Consider the following 19,289-nt stretch of genomic DNA (forward strand, 5'->3'; position numbering starts at 1 on the left):
GCTAACTGGGTCACCTGGGCAGCCGGTAGGGGGGCAGGCAGGTCAAATAAGGAGCTCTTTCACCTGAAGGGCACCTTCCTGCCTGGCTGCCCCTGGCAACTGATGACGCGACTCACTTCACTCTTCCAGCCCAAGAGCTTTTTTGCCATCATCCCATTCCTTGCAACTTGAATTACTCTGTGTCATTTTCTCTTTTGGGCTTGAGGGATAGTCGTGTTTGATCATGAAACAGGTGGAAGTCGGGCTGGTCCTTCGAGGGTCTCAACGACTCGGTCAGGCGAAATGAGAAGGTTGCGCAACACTGGCTTACGACAATTCCCCACAGCTGTCTTCCAGGAGAGTCATTCTTTCACAAGAATGGGGTTCATGTATCAACCAGGGGCAACAGGTTGTTTGGGAAGAACCTGGTGGCTTTCACCATACAACATTTCTCACAACACTATGGGAAGACCTGGCTGGTCGGGGAACCAGCCACGCCTGTGGTGTTGGGAGACTCGGGTTTGGCCACAAAACAGGTGGACAGGCATCGGATTATAAGTGCAGGCAAAGTCAAGAAGGATTAGTGCTTTAAGTCATTGGTACCATGGTCTCTAGGAAAGGGCTGGTGATGTCCACCACGGCTATTGTCCATAGTCAGACAGGGTACTCAATCATGCACCCCTGGGAATGCTAGAGGGGGTGCTGCCTGCACCAGTGGGCCAGGGAATGGCCCAGTTGCCCAGGTCCATCTCTCGTTTTCGGTGCCAATGGTATTCCACTAATAGGTGGCTTTGGCACACATGACTGTTTTGGGGGGATCAGCTTGCATGCTGGCCCATGCTCCCCCTAAAGGATTGCTAATGGTGGGCTCCGTGAGAGGGCCTTCTCCCCGGGCGCAGATCAAATCAATTAGGTAATGTCACAGGAGACCTGAGGGGTGGCCAATCACGACTCTGACAGTGTTTAAGAAATGTAAGAATGTGGGTATGAGATTTCAATGTATTCGACCGCATCATCAGCTGTTACTCCACGGTACATTTTGCAAATTACTGTCAAAATGGTTATACTCACAAATTAATGGTTTTATTTGCTACGTTTAGGATGTTGTGTTTAATAAATACGGCCTAAGAATGGAATGTGTTCCCTAACGCAAGAATGGCAGTGTGACGTGGTCATTTTAGGGGGCTGGCGTTCTAGTTCATTAGGGTGCTATCTGATGACTTCAAGGGGGGGGCAGGGGGGGCTGGGTATACTGGCCTCAATGCGTCACGCCCCTATGACACCACACCACACTTTTAATGTCAGTAACCGCACACCTAACAACGATGTCTGTAATCCCACACCTGATTGGATGCTCGTGACCCCCCTACACTTGTCAGTGCTCGCAGCCCCCAAAATCAGGGACGCCTTGCTGATTCAATCTCTCTGGAAGCCATTGCTCATCATCACACCTCTGTGACTGTCAGACGCCTGCCTCACCCATACCCCCCTCCCCTCTCACGGGTAGTCACTCATCGAAGAAGCCTAAAGCTGGAAGTGAGCGTGGGTTTGTGGGAGCTGGGAGCAGGATAGGGGGTGCTGGCCCTCCACCCCTCTGCCTCCAGCCCCAGGCCCCCCTCCACCTGTTGCTGGTCTGGTCTCTCCCTGGCCCTGCACCCCTCTGCTTCCAACCCCAGGCCCCCCTCCACCTGTTGCTGGTCTGGTCTCTCCCTGGCCCTGCACCCCTCTGCTTCCAACCCCAGGCCCCCCTCCACCTGTTGCTGGTCTGGTCTCTCCCTGGCCCTGCACCCCTCTGCTTCCAACCCCAGGCCCCCCTCCACCTGTTGCTGGTCTGGTCTCGCCCTGTTGCTGGGGGCGGCTCGCGCTGGTCGCAGTGCTGTGCACAGGGGCCGCTGTCACAGACGCAGCACAGCCCGGGTCCTGCCCGGGAGGAGGGGCGTCGCCTCTTTTTTTTCTTAATGGGGCTCCCTGTCCACCAATGGCAGGGCGCGTGGGCGTGGCGCTGCTGACTGCCCTGAATGAGCACTGGGTACACTCCTGGTGAGCTGCAGAGAGCGGGCGGCTCAAGAGAGACTAAGACGAGAGACAGTCAACGGGACAGCCTGACTCCCACATCAGTAGAAGAGAGGGTACCACTGGGGAGGAACCAGCCAGCATCCTTTCCAGGGCTGAACCCCACCTTCTCCAGACGGCAACCCTGGCACAGAGCCTGCAGGGTAAAGCGACACTTGGGCACCACCTTTTCACAGGTATCACCAGCGCATTGGGGCAGCACCCCATCAGAGAGCATCTGGAAAGCCCGACAGTCGCTGGATATCTGGACAGCCCCTCTTCACGCAGCATCACCGGGGCATCTGGACAGCATTTCACCCGTTGGGTACCACGGTATCTGGTCGCATCCTCTCCGCTGCACCTGAGCGCATCTTGCCAGTCCCTGCCTAGCCGGGCACCACCAGTTCCCGCCCGATAGTTTCTTCCGCGCACCGGTTTGGATATTTTGCCCTGGGCACGGTGCCCGCACGTTCATTGCTGGTGGCACCAGTCCCGGCTGCGGAGCAGGCACCAGGTGCCAGGGAGCCTTCGAGGAGAAGATGACTGGCCCCGCCGGCTCCGTGAGCACCCCGCTCGCCTGGATGGCACTGGCTTCTCTGCTGGGCATCGGTGAGTATCTGGGCACACAGGGGTACGGGTGAATGAATGGTTTAATGATTTATAGGAGGGACTGGCAGTCGGGGGTGTCAGTGTAAGAGAGGGGACAGGACAGGAAGGATGCTGACGGGGCATACCTTTCTATATGATGGGGCTGGTGAAAGGGGCTCGAGAGGTGGCACGCTTGGTACCACTGTTCTGCGTGTCCACGGTGGTGAAGGGGCGACGGTGGTGGGGGGGGGGGGGGGGGGGGGTGAACCCTTAAGTGTCCAAGTAGAGATGGTGGGTACCACAAGGTACCCTGCGCAGCAGAAGAAGGGAGGTGGGCATGAACGGAGCATCAGACACCCATGGCTATCCCATGCACCAAGACAGGACATGAATGAAGGGTGCTGGCGCCCGTTGAGCATTTGTGCAATGTGTGTTCTGCTGCATATTCTTAAGCAATAAACAGTCTCAAATAGGATAAGTGCCCGGGGCGCTGTTTTTCGTCTCTAGAATATACGTAGGCTTCTTGAGAAAGCGGGAAGGGGTGGCGGGGGCAATTACCCCCTCCCTCCCCTGTCAACCCCGCCATCAGCATCCTTCCCCGCCAGTCCAATTATCCCTTCGCTTAAAGTGCTAATAGCTTCCAAATTGCAGCTGCTGCGCGTCTGTACTTAGGGGAAGAAGCGCGCGTGCCGGAACGTGATGTGTTTGCGCAGCGTGTGAACGCGCACTCTCTCGTGTATTGAGCGGTAGCTCTGCTGTCTCGGCTGAGTCTGGGATTCGAGCTCTCCTTAAGAAGACTTGAGCACGTGAGGTTTGGGTACCTCTGCTGTGCAAGGCCATACCCCGGGCCTGTGCTCTCCCTGGTAGACGACTATAAGGCCTAAAGGCCTAATTTCAGGGCAGTGTTTAACCGGACAGATAGCTCTGCTGTCTGAGGTCTGTGCTCTCTGCTTTCCATGCACTAAGGCCGAAAGGCGGATATAAACCCGATGTCTGTGCGCGGTGGTTAGCTCAAGCCAGGGCTAGCTCTGCTGTGCGCGCTTTGAGACTGTGAGATCTGTATAACCAACCTGCCTTAGGCCCGGGTCTGCGAGCTGTGGCCAGTCTTAGGGGGCAGCTCGGCTGTCTGTGGGTCGAGTGAGGACTGTGTTTAGGCGGAGGGATAGCTCTGCTGTCCCTGTGGGTCGAGTGAGGCCTGTGTTGAGGCGGAGGGATAGCTCTGCTGTCTGTGGGTCGAGTGAGGACTGTGTTGAGGCGGAGGGATAGCTCTACTGTCCTTGTGGGTCGAGTGAGGCCTGTGTTGAGGCGGAGGGATAGCTCTGCTGTCTGTGGGTCGAGTGAGGACTGTGTTGAGGCGGAGGGATAGCTCTGCTGTCTGTGGGTCGAGTGAGGACTGTGTTTAGGCGGAGGGATAGCTCTGCTGTCCCTGTGGGTCGAGTGAGGCCTGTGTTGAGGCGGAGGGATAGCTCTGCTGTCTGTGGGTCGAGTGAGGACTGTGTTGAGGCGGAGGGATAGCTCTGCTGTCTGTGGGTCGAGTGAGGACTGTGTTTAGGCGGAGGGATAGCTCTGCTGTCCCTGTGGGTCGAGTGAGGCCTGTGTTGAGGCGGAGGGATAGCTCTGCTGTCTGTGGGTCGAGTGAGGCCTGTGTTGAGGCGGAGGGATAGCTCTGCTGTCCCTGTGGGTCGAGTCTGTGAACTGTGTGTAGGCGGAGGGATAGCTCTTCTGTCCTTGTGGGTCGAGTGAGGCCTGTGTTGAGGCGGAGGGATAGCTCTGCTGTCCCTGTGGGTCGAGTGAGGACTGTGTTGAGGCGGAGGGATAGCTCTGCTGTCCTTGTGGGTCGAGTGAGGCCTGTGTTGAGGCGGAGGGATAGCTCTGCTGTCCTTGTGGGTCGAGTGAGGCCTGTGTTGAGGCGGAGGGATAGCTCTGCTGTCCCTGTGGGCCGAGTGAGGACTGTGTGTAGGCGGAGGGATAGCTCTGCTGTAATTGTGGGTCGAGTGAGGACTGTGTTGAGGCGGAGGGATAGCTCTGCTGTAATTGTGGGCCGAGTGAGGACTGTGTTCAGGCGGAGGGATAGCTCTGCTGTCCCTGTGGGTCGAGTCTGTGAACTGTGTGTAGGCGGAGGGATAGCTCTTCTGTCCTTGTGGGTCGAGTGAGGCCTGTGTTGAGGCGGAGGGATAGCTCTGCTGTCCCTGTGGATCGAGTGAGGCCTGTGTTCAGGCGGAGGGATAGCTCTGCTGTCCCTGTGGGTCGAGTGAGGCCTGTGTTCAGGCGGAGGGATAGCTCTGCTGTCCCTGTGGGTCGAGTGAGGCCTGTGTTGAGGCGGAGGGATAGCTCTGCTGTAATTGTGGGCCGAGTGAGGACTGTGTGTAGGCGGAGGGATAGCTCTGCTGTCCCTGTGGGTCGAGTGAGGCCTGTGTTGAGGTGGAGGGATAGCTCTGCTGTAATTGTGGGTCGAGTGAGGACTGTGTGTAGGCGGAGGGATAGCTCTGCTGTCCTTGTGGGTCGAGTGAGGACTGTGTTGAGGCGGAGGGATAGCTCTGCTGTCCCTGTGGGCCGAGTGAGGACTGTGTGTAGGCGGAGGGATAGCTCTGCTGTAATTGTGGGTCGAGTGAGGACTGTGTTGAGGCGGAGGGATAGCTCTGCTGTCTGTGGGTCGAGTGAGGCCTGTGTTGAGGCGGAGGGATAGCTCTGCTGTCTGTGGGTCGAGTCTGTGAACTGTGTTTAGGCGGAGGGATAGCTCTGCTGTCCCTGTGGGTCGAGTCTGTGAACTGTGTGTAGGCGGAGGGATAGCTCTTCTGTCCTTGTGGGTCGAGTGAGGCCTGTGTTGAGGCGGAGGGATAGCTCTGCTGTCCCTGTGGGTCGAGTGAGGACTGTGTTGAGGCGGAGGGATAGCTCTTCTGTCCTTGTGGGTCGAGTGAGGCCTGTGTTGAGGCGGAGGGATAGCTCTGCTGTCCCTGTGGGTCAAGTGAGGCCTGTGTTTAGGCGGAGGGATAGCTCTGCTGTCCCTGTGGGTCGAGTCTGTGAACTGTGTGTAGGCGGAGGGATAGCTCTTCTGTCCTTGTGGGTCGAGTGAGGCCTGTGTTGAGGCGGAGGGATAGCTCTGCTGTCCCTGTGGGTCGAGTGAGGACTGTGTTGAGGCGGAGGGATAGCTCTGCTGTCCCTGTGGGTCGAGTGAGGACTGTGTTGAGGCGGAGGGATAGCTCTGCTGTCTGTGGGTCGAGTGAGGCCTGTGTTTAGGCGGAGGGATAGCTCTGCTGTCTGTGGGTCGAGTGAGGCCTGTGTTCAGGCGGAGGGATAGCTCTGCTGTCTGTGGGTCAAGTGAGGACTGTGTTTAGGCGGAGGGATAGCTCTTCTGTCCTTGTGGGTCAAGTGAGGACTGTGTTTAGGCGGAGGGATAGCTCTGCTGTCCCTGTGGATCGAGTGAGGACTGTGTTGAGGCGGAGGGATAGCTCTGCTGTCCCTGTGGGTCGAGTGAGGCCTGTGTTGAGGCGGAGGGATAGCTCTGCTGTCATTATGGGTCGAGAAAGGACTGTGTTTAGGCGGAGGGATAGCTCTGCTGTCTGTGGGTCGAGTGAGGCCTGTGTTCAGGCGGAGGGATAGCTCTGCTGTCCCTGTGGGTCGAGTGAGGCCTGTGTTGAGGCGGAGGGATAGCTCTGCTGTCCCTGTGGGTCGAGTGAGGACTGTGTTGAGGCGGAGGGATAGCTCTGCTGTCCCTGTGGGTCGCGTCTGTGGATTGTGTTTAGCCGGAGGTATAGTTCTGCTGTCTATACAAGTGTTTGTAAATGTATGCATGTTAAGTGACTAAACCGTTGTTATAGGACCCGGATCCCCCAGCATGCTCCCCGCTCCCCCCCCTAAACCTGATAACCCACAAGAGAATCATCAACAGAGATTTGTGTGGGTGTAAAACGGCCATGTTTAATATTTTCCATTTCATAAACATGACAAGGCATTTCAAAATTCATTATCTACAGTTATCAACATAATTTGATTCTTGACTTCTTGATCTTCTTCCGCCAGATTAAGATTCTAATCCTCCAGCACTAAGGGGGCTTCTGGCTCCCCTCTTCCATGCCGTGCATCCGCGCGAGGTGGAACCCACCTGCGCCCCATGAGGAGTGGGCTCCCAACCACTGATCCTTGTCCGCCTTCTCCAGGGGCCCACCCTCTGACCACCAGGCTGACCAGGAACCCAGGAGGCTCGTAACCTGTCGCCCTAGCCTCCCCAGCCGGGGCCCTATTTCACAGCGGAGAGCTTACCGTCTCCCCCCTCAGTGCTGGCCTAGGGAGTACGCAAGGCGGACTCCCGTCCATTCCGTCGGTCAATTGTACTGTTCCAAGGTCTTTCTACCGCAACACGCCCTTCCAATCCCCTGAGCTAAAGGGACGGGTGGGTGGGAGTTTACAACTATACAAAGGGGATGTAGGAGGGAGACGCTTCTGGGAGGCCGCCACCGATCCGGTGCAACAGAGGAAGGAGAGGCCGGGGTCCCTGCCCCTAGGACCTAAATAGGTCACCAAGCTCCGCCCACTGTCGCACCGGAAATGCGTCCACCTGCCCCGGAAGAGCTAAGCGGCCGGTCGCCCATTGGGGCAGACCGGCCGCCCCTATCTAGAAAGGTAAGGGGCGGGGGCCGGGGGGCCGGGTCCTAAGTGCGCGCTCACCGATGCTCTGCTCGCGCTTGGCATAGGACCCGGATCCCCCAGCATGCTCCCCGCTCCCCCCCCTAAACCTGAAAACCCACAAGAGAATCATCAACAGAGATTTGTGTGGGTGTAAAACGGCCATGTTTAATATTTTCCATTTCATAAACATGACAAGGCATTTCAAAATTCATTATCTACAGTTATCAACATAATTTGATTCTTGACTTCTTGATCTTCTTCCGCCAGATTAAGATTCTAATCCTCCAGCACTAAGGGGGCTTCTGGCTCCCCTCTTCCATGCCGTGCATCCGCGCGAGGTGGAACCCACCTGCGCCCCATGAGGAGTGGGCTCCCAACCACTGATCCTTGTCCGCCTTCTCCAGGGGCCCACCCTCTGACCACCAGGCTGACCAGGAACCCAGGAGGCTCGTAACCTGTCGCCCTAGCCTCCCCAGCCGGGGCCCTATTTCACAGCGGAGAGCTTACCGTCTCCCCCCTCAGTGCTGGCCTAGGGAGTACGCAAGGCGGACTCCCGTCCATTCCGTCGGTCAATTGTACTGTTCCAAGGTCTTTCTACCGCCACAAAGGTGACCCGGGCTCACAAGTCCGTCACCTTCCCCACCTGCTCTCTGAAAGAAAGACCCTAATCCTGGGGCCCAGCCCTCACCGGAAAATCCATTCGGTGCCGAAAGTGAAACCAGCGGCCCTTCACTGAGCACACCTTGGTCACCTCCAACCTTGTGATACCTCCCCTTACCGGAGCTCCTTCAAGTGAATCCATTCGGTGCGGGAAGTGAAACCAGCGGCCCTTTACTGAGCACACCTTGGTCACCTCCAAACTTGTGATACCTCACCTTACCGGAGCCCCTTCAAGTGAATCCATTTGGTGCAAGAAGTGAAACCAGCGGCCCTTTACCGAGCCCACCTTGGTCACCTCTCAACTTGTGATACCTCACCTTACCGTAGCCCCTTCGAGTAGAGTGCTACCCAAGCGGCCCCACACTGAGCATGACTTGGACCATTCCTTTTTGAGCCGCCTCACCGAGACATTCCAGGCTCTCGGCTCCTTCCTGGGGCCGCCCGCCTCGACACACAGAAACCCTGTTCCCTTCAGGCCTACTGGCCATGCCACTCGCCACTGCCATAGTCGCCTCGCAGCTTGACGCATGGACGAGTGCCCCGTGCCCACACCACCTTCGCGGGCACACTATTGAACAGGAGAGAAATAGAAAAGTCAAGTATGGTCATTGGCAAATCATCGGCATTTCTGACACAACCCCACACCGAAACCCTGTTCCCTTCAGGCCTACCGGCCATGCCACCCACCACTGCCATAGTCGCTTCGCAGCTTGACGCATGGACGAGTGCCCCGTGCCCACACCACCTTCGCGGGCACACTATTGAGCAGGAGAGAAATAGAAAAGTCAAGTATGGTCATTGGCAAAACATCTGCATTCCGACACAACCATTCTGGCCAAATGGGCCTCGTGCCACCGCTGGACGACCAGCGCCCCACCTATTCGCAGTGCTGTCTGGTAAGCCTGCCTCTGCCGTGAACGTTGCCCTACCTATCCTGTCCGGGAGGGCCGAGTATCCCAACACGCTCAGTCCCAGTCCCGCTAATGCTAATCCCAACAGCTTGCACTGGTACTGCTACCAACAGCCAACACACCACTAAACAACCCCTTGCCTGTTCCACTCCAGACTCCAGCTGAGCGCCTGAGGAAAATGTTCTTATGCATTCATATGGAAACGCTCAGCCCGTTTTATTCCGTGTATTCACAACAAACTAAGTGAGCAAGGGTGAAAGGGGGACAGGTATTGTCCAGTTCCCATGATCTTGGGGGGCTAGGGATGTCCTGCTCCGGGGATGCTAAGAACCAGGAAATTCAAGTGACCCTGTGCGCTCGCTGGCCCGGATAGCCCCATGTATTTGAAGGGGGGGGGGGGCGCCAGGAGGCCGTCTGTCTACCAAACCTAGTCTATGCTAACCCAACCTGACGGACCAGTATGGGGTATAAGTGAACTACCCGCCGCTTCTTATCTACCCAACTCTGGCCTCCTTCACAGGTAGTAATTATAAGCAACTGAGACTACTATGTACGGTACCCAAATGGCGCTATCCTCCTTTTTCTCACGCCCTAGCAATAAACCTCTTTACTCGATGGTAAGGGGGGGGGGGGGGGGCACACCTGCCCTATCTAGGTCCAACAGAGCGGTAGCAGTGAAAGCCTGCCTCGGGCACTTTGCGCTAGGATAAGAATTAACCCTGCCCACAGTCGTTGCGGAGTCCCTTGTGGCTATCTGAACCTCAACTCTTGAACGTTCTGCCCCTCATGAACCCTTTGTTTCCTAATCCATACCCAATAACGACCAATATGGACTTGCCTGCTCACGAGAATCTGTTCCCATTATGTTCCTCTCCGGTCTTATCGTGAGTCTGTACACCATCTGCACTTACCAACAGAACCCGGCCATCGGGCGCAAGATGTGAACCAGACCATTGCCCTTAATTATGTCCAGATCCGATTACCGACATTTTTATATATACAGACACCAAGATCACTGTACTCCAGTCCAGTTTCATTAAAATTGTCAAAACCACAATTACCAAAGAGATAATTCGTCACTCCTTGCCTGTTAACAGGAGTGTCTTCAAGGTACAGATTGTTTACAAAAACTGTAGTAAATGCGTGAGCTAAGAATGTGTAATGATGGGCTTCCTGAAACCTATGAAGCGCGTTTCACACGTGGGCAACCCAGGGTCAGTGTCTGGGAAGTGACAATGAAATCCCCAACCAACGGGGTATAAAACCATGCAGCCATAACTTTTTTGGGATTTAAACACAAAATGAGGAGCAACGGTCACACTCATGCGCACAAAATTTTTAACGCACGTACACACATTGCCTACATTGCCTGCACCACGCTGTTAGAGTAATGACTGTGTGCCCATTCAACCCTGGACCTCTCGGCTGAAACTATCCCCGAACATAGGTGCAGAGCAGAGGAAAGTGTGATGGTGGTTTTCCGCGGACCCAAGGTGTTTATTTTATTCACTTAAAACTTCTTCAGGGTCATATTTCAGTTATTAGGTACCCGGACAAATCAAAGTTGACCTTTGCGAAGGACATGTGAATTCCTTCCATTTACTCGTAAAGAGGAGAGTAGGACAGCCTCACACTGCACAGGTGGACCCGCCTCCTCCTGGGCACCAGCCAGGCACATCGCTCTCGTGGGCCGGGCCTAGAGACAGACTTCACTATTCTTATGGCATTTTTATAATTGCATTTTTTATCATTGCATCCCAAGCCTATCCTGCGCTCTACTTCCACTTCCAGTGCCTGTACCTTGAACTCTTCATGACACCACGTGCCTCCGAGTTGTTATTGTCCTCACGAAATTTGGTATTAAACCGCTTCCTGCTCAATAGGACTCTTTAAAATCGTCCATTTCTCCTAACTCGGACGCTGGATTGTTATCCGTGCCCGCCATGTTGGCCAGGCGCGCCGAGGCCGTCTGCCCCACCAACCGTGAGTTATCCCGCGGCCATGCCAAATTGGCGAGCGAAACAAGTCCCTCCCCTCGAGTTACGGGGAATTATTTAACAGGCGAGGAACTAAACTCCTCCCGGGCAATTAAAAGATGGCGTACCAGCAGCATGGCCCCCTGAATCACCGAAATTCCGCCATCTGCAACATGCGCACCTGTTTACCCATACTTCAAAACTATGATTTCTCCTTCTACCTCCCTAATCGTGCCTACCTGACGGAACCTGGCAGGAGTGCGGTATACACTTAGTTCACGTGATCCACACCCGTTACCTAAAACATGGTCCCCAATTGATCGGACACATTGCCTGTGCTCATAAATCCAGACACCACAATGATTGAAAACACGCAGGTTCTAAAATTGCAACTTTCAGCATAAGAAACAGCGAATGTACACTCCAGGCCCACTGGCTCGTATACACTAGTTCACGTGATCGACACCCGTTACCTAAAACATGGTCCCCAATTGATCGGACCCATTGCCTGTGCTCATAAATCCAGACACCACAATAATTGAAAACACACAGGTTCTAAAATTGCAGCTTTCAGCATAAGAAACAGCGAATGTACACTCCAGGCCCACTGGCTCGTCCGAGTATATACATGGGGGGGGGGGGGGGGTTATTGCCAAAGCGACCGGTACGATCTTCCTGTAACTTGCATCACCTCAAACTTGCTCTCGATTGAGCCTTCAAATACTTCGATCGCGGCCCACGTGGACTCACCAAACCAATAGTTGCTGAATGTCGGAGTGTCGTGCCACCCTTCTAGCTACCCCCATATAGTCTGCTGCTAATTTCGTCCATGTCGCCTCCTCAGAGGGAGGGTACACCCAACACAAGGCCGCAGCAGCACTCTCCAACGCGCCAACTCATCGCGACAAATCCCCCGGCCTCCCAGGAGCTGTTCGCCTAACCCCTCATGGTGAACACCCTCCACGCCAGCAATACCACCGAAAACACTCGCGCAAATAAATTAACCCACTATAGGCGCCTTTTTTGGACGGCCGAAGATGAAAGGCTGAGTAGGCCCCACAGAATCTCTGCTACGCATGTACACACCAAATATTTACCTCCGGCCTAATTCTCAATCCTAAGACACATGACTCGCCCTCTAATACCCCTCTACTACCCACTTGTGCAAGGAAAAGAAATTAAAACAGTGACCCCGGGGCCAGACGCATCTTGGCTGTTACTGGGAGCTTGGAGGTTGAACCCTCGGGCCTTTTTACCAAGACGGCCACTACCAGGAAACGGCCACCGCAGTACCCCATGATCCTTTCATATAGTGCCTCTTTACGCCAACCTGATGCCATTCTAACTTGTGCCCTTAACGGGAATTACTCGCATGTGAATAACATAACCCCCATGACACGCTGAGTCAGAAAGAAGTCCACAGCGGAAGGCAGATGGACGGTATCGGGGTCTCTCCGAGAAAGCTGTATCCTGAACATTATTTAGCCCCTGTTCCACCCTGAACACCGAGCATTCCCCACTCTCCTCAGCCCGCCCACGTCGACCAAGAAGGAGCCTGCAGACCCAGGAGCCCTGTCGGCAGCCGCGGACCGCCAGAGCAGACTCACTATCATCGTCCGCCCCGGACACCACCCACGCAATCCGCGGCCGCACACAGGCCCCCCGGCACACCCGACTCCTTACCTGGCGAGATGGACGGCTGCAACCCGACGCGCTTCTCCTCCTCGTCGTCTTCCACCACGCGCTTGCTGTGCTGGACCTCCGGCCTCCCAACTCCGAACGAGGGAAAGTTTAAAACTATGCACGAGGGAAAGTTTACAACTATACAAAGGGGATGTAGGAGGGAGACGCTTCTGGGAGGCCGCCACCGATCTGGTGCAACAGAGGAAGGAGAGGCCGGGGTCCCTGCCCCTAGGACCTAAATAGGTCACCAAGCTCCGCCCACTGTCGCACCGGAAATGCGTCCACCTGCCCCGGAAGAGCTAAGCGGCCGGTCGCCCATTGGGGCAGACCGGCCGCCCCTATCTAGAAAGGTAAGGGGCGGGGGCCGGGGGGCCGGGTCCTAAGTGCGCGCTCACCGATGCTCTGCTCGCGCTTGGCAATCACCCCGTGCTGTTAGTAACAGTAAATGTTCTTTGTAAGTGCTTTCCTGTTCTTCTCTGCCGTCACCATGCCTGCTCAGCGCTTCTTTGATGTTTCCTCTGTACAGTGCCTGCTCCAGAGCTGGATTGGCTCCTCTTTATAGTGCCTTCTCAATACTCCATTGATGCCTCATCTGTATAGTGCCTGCTCAGTACTCAATTGATGTGTCCTATGTATAGTGCCTGCTCAGTATTCTATTGATACCTCATCTGTACAGTGCCTGCTCAGTACTCTGTGGATGCTCGTATGTATAGTGCCTGTTCAGTCATTGATGCCTCATCTGTATATTTCACAGAAAGTTGACCTGCACCAAGGTTTGTACACAAGTATTTGATTGATCAAATCTCTATATTTCACAGTGATAATAGATATTCAGACAGAAACTTCCCACAAGAATTTCAAAAAGAGTTGATTGAAGATTTTTCAATTTTCTTTATTCAAGTTCTCAGTTAAAATTCACAGAATTGCTTGTTGCCAACGCGTTTCGTCATATCGGTGACTTCTTCAGGGCTCAAAAGTTAATATTCTGACAGAATTTCTAGTTCGTGTCAGCCACCATATAAACTCTACGTATTACTAGTCTGATATATTCACATTGATATGTCCGGCGTGTACCCCTCTAATCATTCAATGCACCACAGGGAAGGTACCTCCTGTTCTTTTTATCGAACCTTAAACAATTAGTATCTCGTGGCCAGCGCTCCTGTGCGTATCGGTAGTTCCCCAAGCGTCCTGGACAATGTATGCCTGCTCAGCCATTGATGCCTCCTCTGTACAGTGCCTTCTCAGTACTCCGTGTATGTGTCCTCTGGACAGTGCCTGCGCAGTCCTCCATCGATGCCCTCTCTGTACAGTACATACTCGTTATGCCTCCTCCGTAAAGTGCCTGCTCAGTACACCACGGATGCTAAATAACAACAACCGATTGCTCCTCTTTTCAAGGCCTGCTCAGTACTTCATTTAAATATCCTATGTGCAGTGCTGCTCATTTCCAGCCGTGTGCCTGCTCGTCTCAGTGCATACTCGTGATTTCCTATGCAGTTTCCGCTCTGTGAAGACAGTGCCTGCTCAAGACTTCGAAGCCTGCCCAAGCCGTACTTTCCCAGTGCCTGCTTTGTTTTCGCAGTGCCTGCTCGTGCCTGCGTGACGCAATGTTTGCTAAGCGAGGGCGGTGCCGGATTAAAAGTTCACCAATGCCTCTGGATTGCAATGCCTGCTCGGTGCAACCCTTGCTACGTGCCTGCTTGGTGCAACCCTTGCGAAGTGCCTGCTCGGTGCAACCATTGCGATGTGCCTGCTCGTTGCAGGTACCTACCTGTGTCAGCCCAAAGGCGTGCTGGATCATTGTATGCAGTGACTGTTCAGTGAGTGCAGTGCCTGTTCATTCAGTGTCTGATCCATGCACATCCTGCTCACTGCGGGTAAGAGTGCTTACTCAGTGAGTGAACCTCCTGCTCAAAGCCTGTCTTCTTTGCCAAGCGAATGCAGCGGCCGCGAAGCGCAGTGTCTCCTTAGTGAGTGCAGTGTACGCTCAGTGTAACATCGGCTCCTTGAATGCAGTGCGTGCTGTGCACGCGCACTGCTTTACCAATTAATGAAATCACGGCGGGTGCCTGGCTTCCTCAGTGGTGGCTTCAGTGCAGTGCGTGCTGGCCATGCACACTGCATTACCAATGAATGTAATCAAGGCGGGTGAACGCCTTGCTCAGTCAGTGACTTCAGTGCAGTGCGTGCTAGTCATGCACACTGCATTACCAATGAATGAAGCCACGGCGGGTGCCTGGCTTCCTCAGTGGCTTCAGTGCAGTGCGTGCTGGCCATGCACACTGCATTACCAATTAATGAAATCAAGGCGGGTGAACGGCTTACTCAGCCAGTGACTTCAGTGCGATGCGTGTAGTGCATGCACACTGCATTACCAATGAATGAAATCACGGCGGGTGCATGGCTTCCCCAGTGACTTCAGTGCAGTGCGTGCTGGTCATGCACACTGCATTACCAATGAATGAAATCAAGGCGGGTGTACGGCTGGCTCAGCCAGTGACTTCAGTGCAGTGCGCGCAGTGCATGCGCACTACATTACCAATGAATGAAGCCACGGCGGGGGCGTGGCTTGGTCAAAGACTTCAGTGCAGTGCTTGCCCAAAGAATGCAGTGTTCGCAGCTCATTTGAGGGCAGTGTTTGCTCAGTGAGCACTGTGCCTGGTGGGCGAGGGCAGCGCCTGTGCAGTGGGCACGGTGCCTGCTCAGCGAGCACATTATCTACTCAGTGAGTTGAACGCTGCACAATTCACACCGAGTGCAGTGTTTGGTGTATGCTTAGTAGATGCAGTGCAGTGCCTTCTCTGTAAGAACAGTGCCTGCCCAGTGAGTGCACTGCCTGCTCGGTGCAATGCATGATTTCCAAATACAATGCCTGCTTACTGCAGTACCATGGCAGTGAGTGCAGTGAGGGGGGTGCCGTGCACCTGCTATGGGACATCAGTACTGGCCCCCTGAGTACAGCACCCGCCTTAGAAGCACAGTACAGGGCCTACTCTCACATCTCGGCGCACGCACTGCCTGTTAAGTGCCCGCGAGAGGGGTGCAGCGCCGCCCTTGTCAGCGCAGTGCCTGCTCCCGCCCCCTCCGCGCTCGCGCTTCGGTCAGATGTGCTGTTTCGGCACATTCTACTTCAATGAAAACACAGAAATTCCCGAGATGAAAGCGGCCGAAGAGACCCGGATGGGGGAAGGGAGAATAGGGGGGCGACGAGAGGGCTCGAAATGTTTTTACCCATTACAGCTTTTTTAAAACAACTCCGACTTTTTAAATAAAGCAAACAAAAGCAGGGGTCTGCTGCACGATCGAGCTCATTAAAGCCCCCCCTCCCCCCAAGCGCCTCCACCTGAAACAACATTTACAGAAGAGCCCCTCTGCAGACGCACGGTCACGACCCCAGTCCCAAGGCAAGCACCCGCCCTCAATGGGGCACAGATGGGAAGACTTCCTCGGGCCTGGTAGAGGGGCTTCACCCAGCTCCCCTCAGTCACCCTCAGTCTCACCCCCAAACTCACCCTGCGAGGTCTTCATCCATACACCCTCCCTCCTCACGCTCCTGCCCCAAGGCAAGCACCCGCCCTCAATGGGGCACAGATGGGAAGACTTCCTCGGGCCTGGGAGAGGGGCTGCACCAAGATCCCCCTCAACCACGAGCCTCTCCTAAATTTCACCCCAAACTCACCCTGCACGCTCTTCATCCCTACACCCCCCATCCTCACCTCCCTTCCCTGCCCAAGACAAACACCCGCCCTCAATGGGGCACAGGTGGGAAGGCTTCCTCGGGCCTGGGAGAGGAGCTTCACCCAGCTCCCCTCAGTCACCCTCAATTTGACTCCCAAACTCACCCTACGAGCCTTTCATCCCCACACCCTCCTTCCCTCCTCACTCTCCTGCCGCAAAGCAAGCACCCACCCTCAATGGGGCACAGATGGGGAACAGGCCTGGAAGAGGGCCTGTACCAAGCTCCCCTCAGCCATGAGGTTCTTCTCTGTCTCACCCGCTCACCCCCGCACTCTCTGTCTCACTCATCCCACGAGCTCTTCATCCACACACCTTCCCCTCTCACACTCATACTCCCTCCCCACACAAACACCCACCCTCAATGGGGCACAGATGGGGAACAGGCCTGGAAGAGGGCCTGTACCGAGCTCCCCTCAGCCATGAGGTTCTTCTCTGTCTCACCCGCCCACCCCCACACTCTCTGTCTCACTCATCCCACGAGCTCTTGATCCCCACACCTTCCCCTCTCACACTCCCTCCCCTCGCCAACACTAACACCTGCCATCAATGGAGCACAGATGGAAAGACTTCCTCGGGCCTGGGAGAGGGGCTGCACCAGATCCCCCTCAACCACGAGCCTCTCCTAAGTCTCACCCTCAAACCCACCCTACACGCTCTTCATCCCTACACCCTCCCTACCCTCAATCAATCAGCAGTGCCGTCAGCCGAAGAGCCAGGTCTTGAGCATCTTCCTGAAGGTGTTCAGGGAGGGGGTGCGGTGCGTCTGATGTCTGCCGGGAGCTTGTTCCAGGTTTTTGCCGTGGAGGGTGACAGTCCTCGAGGTATTTGGGTCCGGTGTTGTGTAGGTATTTGTAGGTGTGGGTGAAGATTTTGAAAGTGACTCTCTTCTTTACGGGGAGCCAGTGGAGCTTCCGTAGGCGTTGGCTGATGTGCTTGTATCCAGGTTTGCCGAGGACAAGTCTGGTGGTGGTGTTCTGTATTGTCTACCCTCCCGCCCCTGCCCAAAGACAAGCACCCACCCTCAATGGGGCGCAGATGGGGAAACTACCGAAGTCCTGGGAGGTGGATTCCACTGAACACAATGCTCCAGGTGAGAGGTCACGAATTGGACACAATGCTCCAGAAAGGAAGTCATGAATTGGACCCAATGCCTCAGATGAGACTCAAGAATTGGACACAATCAGATGTCAAGATTTGGACACAATGCTCCAGATCAGAATTCAAGAATCGGACACAATGCTCCAGATCAGAATTCAAGAATTGGACACAATGCTCCAGATGAGAAGTCAAGAATCGGACACAATGCTCCAGATGAGAGTCAAGAATTGGACACAATCAGAAGTCAAGAATCGGACACGATGCTCCAGATGAGAAGTCAAGAATCGGACACAGTGCTCCAGATGAAAGTCAAGAATTGGACACAATCAGAAGTCAAGAATCGGACACGATGTTCCAGATGAGAGCCAAGAATCGGACACAATCAGAAGTCAAGAATTAGACACAATGCTCCAGACGAGAAGTCAAGAATCGGACACAGTGCTCCAGATGAAAGTCAAGAATTGGACACAATCAGAAGTCAAGAATCGGACACGATGTTCCAGATGAGAGCCAAGAATCGGACACAATCAGAAGTCAAGAATTAGACACAATGCTCCAGACGAGAAGTCAAGAATCGGACACAATGCTCCAGATCAGAAGTCAAGAATCGGCCACAATGCTCCAGACGAAAAGTTAAGAATTGGACACAATGCGCCAAATCCGAAGTCAAGAATTGGACACAATGCACCAAATCAGAAGTCAAGATTTGGACACAATGCTCCAGATGAGAAGTCAAGAATTGGACACAATGCTCCAGATGAGAAGTCAAGAATCGGACACAATCAGAAGTCAAGAATCGGACACGATGCTCCAGATGAGAAATTGAGAATTGGACACAATGCCCCAGATAAGAAGTCAAGAATCGGACACAATCAGAAGTCAAGAATCGGACACAATCAGAAGTCAAGAATCGGACACAATGCTCCAGATGAGAAATCAAGAATTGGACACAATGCTCCAGATGAGAAGTGAAGAATCGGACACGATGCTCCAGATGAGAGTCAAGAATCGGACACAATCAGAAGTCAAGACTCGGACACGATGCTCCAGACGAGAGTCAAGAATCGGACACAATCAGAAGTCAAGAATCGGACACGATACTCCAGATGAGAGTCAAGAATCGGATACAATCAGAAGTCAAGAATTGGACACAATGCTCCAGACGAGAAGTCAAGAATTGGACACAATGCTCCAGACGAGAAGTAAAGAATTGGACACAATGCGCCAGACGAGAAGTCAAGAATCGGACACAATGCTCCAGATCAGAAGTCAAGAATCGGACACAATGCTCCAGACGAGAAGTCAAGAATTGGACGCAATGCTCCAGACGAGAAGTCTCCACAGGAGAAGTCAAGAATTGGACGCAATGCTCCAGATGAGAAGTCAAGAATCAGACACAATGCTCCAGAGGAAAAGTCAAGAATCGGACACAATCAGAAGTCAAGAATCGGACAGGATGCTCCAGGTGACAGTCAAGAATCGGACACAATCAGAAGTCAAGAATTAGACACAATGATCCAGACGAGAAGTCAAGAATCGGACACAATGCTCCAGATCAGAAGTCAAGAATCGGACACAATGCTCCAGACGAGAAGTCAAGAATTGGACGCAATGCTCCAGACGAGAAGTCAAGAATTGGACACAATTCTCCACAGGAGAAGTCAAGAATTGGACACAATGCTCCAGATGAGAAGTCAAGAATCGGACACAATGCTCCAGAGGAAAAGTCAAGAATCGGACACAATCAGAAGTCAAGAATCGGACAGGATGCTCCAGATGACAGTCAAGAATCGGACACAATCAGAAGTCAAGAATTAGACACAATGCTCCAGACGAGAAGTCAAGAATCGGACACAATGCTCCAGACGAGAAGTCAAGAATTGGACGCAATGCTCCAGACGAGAAGTCAAGAATTGGACACAATTCTCCACAGGAGAAGTCAAGAATTGGACACAATGCTCCAGATGAGAAGTCA

The 19,289-nt window shown here is 54.0% G+C and overlaps 1 protein-coding gene across 1 annotated transcript in view; it reads left to right on the top strand.

Moving 5' to 3' along the window:
• Positions 1-2,046: 2,046 nt before the first annotated feature.
• The window catches only part of KIRREL2 (kirre like nephrin family adhesion molecule 2), a 68,320-nt gene continuing 51,077 nt past the window's right edge, over positions 2,047-19,289 (top strand). Inside the window, exon 1 of the mRNA XM_078655395.1 lies at positions 2,047-2,640. Within this exon, the coding sequence (XP_078511521.1) occupies positions 2,571-2,640 (70 nt within the window). The 5' untranslated portion in view covers positions 2,047-2,570. The remainder of the gene's footprint in view (positions 2,641-19,289) is intronic.

Source organism: Lissotriton helveticus, chromosome 7 (genome assembly GCF_964261635.1).
Source record: "Lissotriton helveticus chromosome 7, aLisHel1.1, whole genome shotgun sequence".
Lineage (NCBI taxonomy): Eukaryota > Metazoa > Chordata > Amphibia > Caudata > Salamandridae > Lissotriton > Lissotriton helveticus.